The sequence below is a fragment of the Tinamus guttatus genome, unplaced genomic scaffold (assembly GCF_059628265.1).
Source record: "Tinamus guttatus ecotype Peru unplaced genomic scaffold, ASM5962826v1 Tinamus_guttatus_pri_ptg000029l, whole genome shotgun sequence".
In the NCBI taxonomy this organism is placed as follows: domain Eukaryota; kingdom Metazoa; phylum Chordata; class Aves; order Tinamiformes; family Tinamidae; genus Tinamus; species Tinamus guttatus.
In genome coordinates, this window is record NW_028288563.1 from 378,519 (window position 1) to 387,274 (window position 8,756).

Below are 8,756 nucleotides of genomic sequence, written 5' to 3' on the forward strand. Positions count from 1 at the left end.
GGAGCTTGCGTGCATACATCCCTGTTGTGTACCCTTCAGCTTGGGCAAAGGGAATGCCACCTCCTGTGTGTTTGTGGAGTTCATGGGAGTGAGCTGAATCCCACTTCACGTCAAGAGTTTATAAACTGGCATGGTATGTCCAGACTGACTATCTCAAGAAACACTTGAACCCTGGGAAAATGAGCTCCCTTCTTGTTCCTTTTCAGGGGTCCACTGTAGCTAAGAGATGGGAAGAGGTCTTTCCAGAGTGGAGCATTTCCACCTCTTGTAGTTAACCATCCCCCAGTTTGACAAACTGCAGTGTTGGAATCAGTCTCTCTGCACTGTTCAGAGAAAAAACATAGGGTGACATCAGTGATTGCTTCCCAGCAGGAAGAGAAATTCATGCCTTTAGCAGGGTCTCTGCCAGGCTCCTGGGATGGAGGGAGCTTGTTGAAACCTGGCAGCACTTCCAAGAGGCAGCTCTGTGTGACCATGAGCTCCTCCTCCCCCATCTCCTCCTCAGGTGGTCTTCTACCTTCACCCTCAATTTGACCAATCCATAAACAATACATAGGGAGGGGCTAATTGAGTATGAAGCAAGTAAAATCCATCTAGTATGCAAATATGACTATGAGTCAATCATCTTTCTTCCCTCCTCCCAATAAATAGCATGGGCAGCCCAGAGCGCATTGAGCTCTCCTTCACAGCAACGGACTGTACTGCAGAAACTCCTCTTGAGCAGGGACAACTCTCAAGGATTCTCCTCGAGGATGAAAGATTCCTTACCCATGACAGATCCTCGGTAAGTGACTAATATCATGTTGAAGCTTTGCAAACCTTTAAAATTTTCCTCAGCTGTATCTCTGATTGATTGTGCGTATAATCCTTTAGAGGTAACCTACTGACCGCATCTGAGACCAGGACGGGATCCAACCACCTGCAGGCTCCTTTGACAAGGCATTTGGAAAAGTGAGGGGGTCCATTCTGAAACTCGTGATTCAACAGGAGGGTCTTCTTGATGCTTCTATCTGACCCTGTTCTTCATGCAGTACATAAGTGAGTAAACCTTGCCATGGTTCATTTTTAAATCATTATCTTATTTATCATGAAACTATGTTAAATCACTGTATCTTACCTCAGTAAAACATATTACTGCTTCTCTTTTATGGGAGACTCACATCGTTCTTCACCATCCTCAAAACTCTGTCCTGGAGCAGTTCATGGAAAAGAGTAATAGGGCTGCAGGAACTGCCTGCTCTTGTTGCCATAATGTGACAGAAGGTAGAGAGATGTGAAAGGCAGTGTGGAGCAGGAGGGCAGAGGAGAGCTCCTTGTGGGAGAAACCTTCACAGCCTTTTGCGTGGGAAATATCAGGTTGTGGATTAATGCTACTAAGGTACCTGGAGGAGTCTTGTAAACTCAACCTGTTCCATGACTTTGAGTGGGATCACTCTCCCAACTTCTGCAGTAGGGAGGAGGAGGAGATATTTCCATTTGGAATTCACTGCCACATGGTCTAAAGGACAGAGTGTTCTGCTACCTTCCCAGGGACGCTGCAGGGAGACGAATCTAGTGGATTCACACAGGTCCATCTAGAGCTGTGATTCAGAGCAGTTCTGAGGGCCCAGTGGGTGGGATGTGGTCTGCGAGCACTGAAAAGTGAGAGATGTGGGAACAGAGACACTGCTTCCTGCATGGACAGCTCCAGGCAGCAGAGTAAATGTGCGGGTGTAAGCTACGAATGTCAGCACCTCTTCTCCTCTCCCACTCAGAACAGCCCTCAGGCCTGTAGAGTCTAGGGCAAGTGTTATTTCTTTGGTGGTTGCATACCCAGAAGAGGAGAAACACCAGAGTGCCTTCCTGTTTCTCTGTGTCTCTGCCTCCCTTGGCAGTAATATCATGCCATTGCTCTATGTCTCCCCACCTGTCTTGCTGCTCTTGTCCTTTCCTTTGGACTCGCTGGTAAGGAGAATTCAGATGCAGCTCAGACAAGGCACTTGCGGCATGTGCCATGCAGACCTGTCCTTAAAAATGAGGTGCCCAAGTCCCCCTCTGACATGTGCAATTCTGGGCCATGAACTGTGGGGTGAGAGCGGCTGTCTGGGAATGAGCCAACCTCTCTCTTCAGGACACCCCATCCACAGGACATTGTCCATTTGACTGTGAAGGCTCTTTGACATTTGACACTGCACAGAAAGAAAAGATGGGGAGGGATAATATCTGCTTTTGCAGGGAGGGCAGAGGTGTAAGAATAAGAAAGCACTGCTCAGAGAAGTCTGTCCTAACTTGTCAATGTCTTTCTTTTCCTGGACAGTCCCCATGCCCAAAGGGAGCAAATGTTCAACGGAAGCTCCTTCAATGAGTTCCTCCTCCTGGCATTCTCAGAGACACGGGAGCTGCAGCTCTTGCACTTCTCACTGTTCCTAGGCATCTACGTGGCTGCCCTACTAGGGAATGGCCTCATCATCACAGCTGTAGCCTGTGACCACCACCTCCACACCCCCATGTACTTCTTCCTTCTCAACCTCTCTCTCCTCGATCTTGGCACTATCTCTACCTCTGTCCCCAAATCCATGTCCAATTCCCTGTGGGACACCAGGGCCATTTCCTACTCAGGATGTGCTTCGCAACTCTTTCTGCTTGTCTTTTTCATTTTTGCTGAGTACTTTCTTCTCACTGTCATGGCCTATGACCGCTTTGTTGCCATCTGCAGACCCCTGCACTATGGGACCCTCCTGGGCAGCAGAGCTTGTGTCAAAATGGCAGCAGCCGCCTGGGGTTGTGGTTTTCTCTGTGCTGTCCTGCACACTGCTAATACATTTTCACTACCACTCTGCCGAAGCAATGCTCTGCACCAGTTCTTCTGTCAAATTCCCCAGATCCTAAAGCTCTCCTGCAGAGGCTCCTACCTCAGGAAATCTGGAGCTATTGTGGTTACTGCCTGCTTAGGCTTTGGATGCTTCATTTTCATTGTGGTGTCCTATGTGCAGATCTTCAGAGCTGTGCTGAGGATCCCCTCTGAGCAGGGACGACACAAAGCCTTTTCCATGTGCCTCCCACACCTGGCTGTAGTCTCCCTGTTTGTCAGCACGCTTGCATTTGCCCAGATGAAGCCCCTCTCCATTTCCCAACCAAATCTGGATCTGGTGCTTGCTGTTTTTTACTCGGTGGTGCCTCCAACAGTGAACCCCCTCATCTACAGCTTGAGGAACAAGGAGCTCAAAAATGCCAGAAGGAGATTGACCCAATGGGTATATTGTCAGCACTAGTAACAATCTCAGGTGCCTCTACTACCCATTCCCAAGGTATTTGATATCCAATCTATGTATTGTTCATTTCATTGTTGAGTCACTTTTCTTTGATGCATTCTTGTGAAAAGGAAAGATTTTGGTTCTTGTAGCTTTCTGACTGACCAGTAAACCCCTACCATATAAGAAGATGTAGAGGACACAAGTAGAGGGTGAGGTGCCCAGGAATCTGAGGAATCATGTAGCATGTAACCCACTAATCACTGCTGTTGTACAGAGTACAGACTTCATTCCAACACGCAGGGCACCAGAGGATGACCTTCATGTTAGAGAAGCAGCTATATCTCTCGAGCAGATTAACAGGTGTAAATGTTTATTCTTGAGTTGATGAAATGAATGTGAATATCTCCCTGAGATTAGCCAGGGAAGCGTATTTGTGGCTCAGCCCAGGATAGGGTATAAATCCTGAACAATTAAGAAAGGAATTTTGAGGACAGTAGTGGGCTTGTGCTCACTTCATCCCGTCTATTCCTTTCTGGCAACTAGGGATGCCCAGCATTGCGAACATGAACATACTGTAGATACTGATAACAGTAATCACATTGGTATTGAGACTCAACTGTGTAAGTACATTTGTGGTTTCTGTACACCATGGAATCACACTGCTTGTAAAATTTCTTGTAACATCAACTGTCTTGAAAATAAACTTGTTCTGTGAAACCTTGCACTCTCTATATGAATGAAATATCAGGAAGAACCTGCTCAGATAATACTGGACTCTTACAGGCAGTTGCTGAGCAACCACTCCAAAAGGGCATGGTTCTCCTGTGGGTCCTGTGCTCTATCTGCTAAAGACATGCTAGACAATGCCAAGCATGTGACATGATGCTGGTCTATTTTTCTGTCACTAGATCAGGTGTCTGCACACAATTTTATTAGCTGTTTTAATAGTCTGCTCAGTGAGCATCACCTAAGATGAGAGAGTATAAAGCAGAAATCATGTCATCCGTTGAGCTGTGCCATTGTTCCCAAGGCTCTTGGGATAGGATGGCAACCATGCTGCAAAACCAAGAAACAGCTCTGTCCAGGAGCAGCTCCTCTGTGAAGAGCAGCAGAGCTCCAGGCACTGCCCGCTTCTAGTGACATTAGATGAGAGAAGATAGAATGGGAGAGAGAAGTTAGGGTGTAGAGTGAGGGGACAGAAGAGGGCTCACTGTTGGAGAAATCTGCACAGATCTTGATGCAGCAAGTCTCTGGCAGAGGAGCAATGCTACTGGGGTCCTGGGAGGAGTCTTCTCAAATCATCTCAGGGTTGTTAATTCAGAGCAATGTCCTGTGCCACAGGTTGCTGTGTGCCCAGGGCAGACACTCTGCCACTTGCAAGGGTCAGTGCTCAGCCAGCCTCGAGATTTTCTCATGAAGCAGCAGGGAGAAGGTCTTGGTTTCTGGAGAGCACACCTGAGCACAGAGAAGATAGAAGGGGACCATAATATCAAAGCATCTCTGTGAGTGCTGGCACAGAAAAGATGTTGGGACAGAAGAACAGCTCCAGGCAGGGACAGCTGCAGGCAGCACAGAAGGACAGAGAATGAGAGGAACTAAGAGAATTGTCAGGGCAGAATAGATGTGGGCAAGTCATGGCCAGTCCTGCTCGTGCAGACACTTTCCTCTGATCAAGTCCTCCACCTCTACTCTCCCATGCAGCAGAACCTCTGCCCTGCAAGCCATGGAGTCAAGGGCATGAACCGCTTTCTCTGCACTCACAGCCCTGCACAGGACAGGCATGTGTCTCCTGCCACGGGCCTATTTCATGATGCCCAATAAAGAGGTGGAGAGCGAATGCTTTGCCATGTTGCTGCCTGCAAGGCAGCATGACTAGCTGGGAAAAATGGTGGCCGTTCCTGAGGACCTGTCTGCCTCTAGTGCTCCTTATGGCCCCTCTTCTCCAAGCTGATCCTGTTCTGTGCTTGAGTTCTTTGGGGTGACAGGTTTTCAGCTGCAGTTCAGAGAGCTGCCCTGCGAGCTGTGCTACAGAGAGATCTGTGTGGGAGTGAGCTTGCTCCAGTCCCCTTCTAACCTATGGGGCTCCACGACACACAGAGTAGGAATTGATCTGGCTCTCCCTCAAGGAGACACCATCTTGAGGACATTTGTCTGTTTCCCCGTCATGCTCTGCCAGGCTGTGAGATGCCCTCCAAAAAGGCTTTGCTGTCTCATAGCATCTTCAATATCTGAGAGATTGTGAGGAAGGAACATAAGTCTCTCAGGGCACCAGGAGTCAACTGTTTTCCAACCGGCTGGGAGGGAGTGCTTAAGTAGTACAAAAGTCTTTCAGATAGGATGACAACCTCACACTTTTTATTGGAAATGAATAAACAAATCCTAGGTTTGATTATGATTCCAAAGCCACATATTTTTCTTGCAAGTCATGGGTGAAGATTACTACATGAACATTGCAAAATGTCAACAGCATGACAAGCAGGATCATGCTTCTCACTAACCAGCCCCCAATTTATGTTTCGCAGTGACCGTTGGGTTTCTTCCACCCTAGGTGAAGCACTCTGCCCTTTCCTTGACTGAATCCCAGCAGTCTCCTGGTTAGCATGAGTAAGAGCAACTCGGCCCTGCAGCATGTAGAGCAGTAGATAACAGAGACCAGAGCTCTTGGATCATGAATCGATGGGCATTGAGGATATTACCGTTCCTACTGCAGCCTTGCAGAGGGTCAAGCACTACTGTGCAATCAGTCACAAGGAGGTAAAATTATCTGAGCTTTCCTGCAAAAGAGCATGGATGTGGGACAGTGTAGAATTAGTTGGAGGTGTTTCATAGGTATTATAGGACTGAACAAAGCTTATGCTGGGAAGTTCCTGTGAGCCAAATATCCACAGCCTGGATCACAGCAAGGGGCTGTTCCTTCCAAGGGCAGGAGTTTGCATTTGTTCTTGCTTGAACTCATTTGGTTTCTGTTGGCCCATTCCTCTAGCCTGCCAAGGTCCCTCTGGACAGCATCCATACCCTCGAACTTATCTACGGTCCCCTCTGTTTAAGGATATTTTGCAACATGATGATCAAGTACTCTGTCACCTCTCCTATGATAAAATTCATTGCTAAAGCTGAGAAAAAAGCTCATGTCCCTGAGGTATGCCACAGTCACAGTCCTCCTGGTTGATTATGACCCAGGTACTACTATTCACTGAGTTTAATCATCCCACTCTTTTTGTTTTCTTTTTAATGCATCTGATTGTCCAGCCATCCAGACCATGACATTCTAACATGGATAGAGGACAATTGTTGGACATCATGTCAAATCCCTTCTTCAAATCACAGAAAATGACTTATAGTGCTTTTTATCCTCCACAAATCTACCCTTTATGTCACGAAAGACACACAGGTCTGGTAGGTAGGAAGGCAGTCAGGTCAGCCAGGTAGGTAGGACATAACCTTGATCATTCCACGCTGACTGTTCCTCCCTTATTTGCCCAGAAATATCTTCCAGGAGGACTCCCAAGAATTTCCCAAGCACCACAGTGAGGTTAATAGGCCTGTAGATCCCCAGATCATCCTTATGGTCATTTTTGAAGACGGGTGCAAAATTGGCTTTCCTCCAACATCTCAGTTCTCTCCTAACCTCCAAGCATTATAAAGACAATAGACATAGACGAGAGATGCCTTGAAAGGATGTTGGGGTTGTCCCTTAGCAGCTTCTGATGCAGCCTTCTGATGCAGTTTTTTCAGCTTTGAAACCTGACATGAAATGCTCTCTGAGATTAACTCACCTGAAGGACGGGTAGATGAAGTCACTCCTTGATCCCATTGAAGTTTGCTATATAGTTAAGAGATGGGAATAGGGCCTCCCAGAGTGGGACAGTTCCACCTTTCCTAGATAACCATCCTCTGATGAGACAATTTCTAATGCTGACTTCAATCTGTCTTTGTTTTTTCAGAGGGAGACCATAGATAACTATTTGAGTTTGCTTCAATGACCATTTCCCAGGAGGAGGAGGAGGGAGCAAAAGGAGAAATCAAGTCACACCTCCAGCTGTCCCACTCTTCTGAGCATGGCCAGGTTCCTGGGGTGGAGCTCATGGAGACCTGGCAGCAGTCTGCCCAGAAGAAGCTCCTCTGCAAAGAGCAGCAGAGCCCCGGGCATTTCTTACAGGTGCCAACTTGAAACAAGCAAGATGAGTGAGACAAGTTAGATAGAAAGAAGTTAAAACATTTTCAGAGGTGGGAGAACGTCTGAGAGCTCCATGGTGGAGAAATCTTCATAGCTCCTAACACAGTAAGTCTCTCCCTTGCCAGTCAATGACATGAGATATCCTGAGGAGTCCTGTAAAGCTACCACATCCCATGGCCGATAACATCTGCCTGGATGGCTCTCCCCATTTCCCTGGTGCGAAGCAGTAGGTGTTCCAAGCAGGGATTCCTTGCCACAATGTCAGAGTGTCCCTGCCCCGCCAGGGTGCTGTGTGCCTGGGACAGTGACTCTGCTGCCTGCAAGGGTCTGGACCCCCTGTGGGGCAAGTCCATTTTCCATTTGAGAAGGATCTCATACTCCTCAGTGCCTTCTATCTCTCCCTGTCCCTTCCACTTTCAGCAGAAGTATCATGGCAATGCTCCGTGTTTCCCACTTGTCCATGCTTCTCCTATTCTTGACCTGGGACTGTCTGGCCAGAGTGGGCTTCAGATGCAGTTCAGACACGGACCCTGTGGATCCTGAGGTCATCTGAGGAAGGTGGCAGAGTTTACTGATGCTCCCTTTGGTAGTAGATTCCTCTGTGCTCAGTGGTGTCATTTCTTTCTGGGGTAACATGAGTGCAAACATCCTGTACCTCAGAGGTGCAAGCAGAGGGCAGTTGTGAACAAGGTGGATGGACAAGGAGCTCTCCTCACTCTGCATTAACACTGCAGTGACTCCTTTTAGGAGGCTCTTATGAGTCACAGTGGCTCACTGTGAGTGCAGGAGCCATCCGGGTGATTTCTATGTCCTCATAACAAACACAGCATATAATGGAGCTCAAGCCATGGAGCTCAGTGACAGTTTTGCTGAGATGGGGAGAGATTAACATTTTACTGAAAGGAAGGGGAAAAAAAAAAAAAAAGAAAGGTTGAGAAAGTTCTGCTCATGGCAGTCTGTACTCACTTGGCTACTTCTACTTCCCTTCTTCCTTGGACAGTCCCCATCAGTGCGGCAAGACAGCAAATGTCCAACATCAGCTCCTTCAATGAGTTCCTCCTCCTGGCATTCGAGGACACATGGAGCTGCAGCTCTTGCACTTTACAGTGTTTCTGTGCATCTACGTGTTTGCCCTCCTGGGCAATGGCCTCATCATCACAGCAGTAGTTTATGACCACCACCTCCATACCTCCATGTATTCTTCCTTCTCAACCTCTCTGTCCTGGATATTGGCTCCATCTCCAGTACTGTTCCCAAAACTATGGCCAATTCTCTGTGGGACACCAGGCCTTTTACTGCTTGGGCTGTGCTACCCAGGTCTTTTCCCTCTTTTTTTTCTGCTTTCA

At 47.7% G+C, this 8,756-nt stretch overlaps 1 protein-coding gene across 1 annotated transcript; it reads left to right on the forward strand.

Moving 5' to 3' along the window:
• Window positions 1-2,318: 2,318 nt before the first annotated feature.
• On the forward strand, window positions 2,319-3,251 carry LOC104569358 (olfactory receptor 14A16-like). Its single transcript, XM_010216315.2, has one exon. It carries the CDS (start codon window positions 2,319-2,321, stop codon window positions 3,249-3,251), a length of 933 nt encoding a protein of 310 aa, XP_010214617.2.
• The last annotated feature ends 5,505 nt before the right edge of the window (window positions 3,252-8,756 follow it).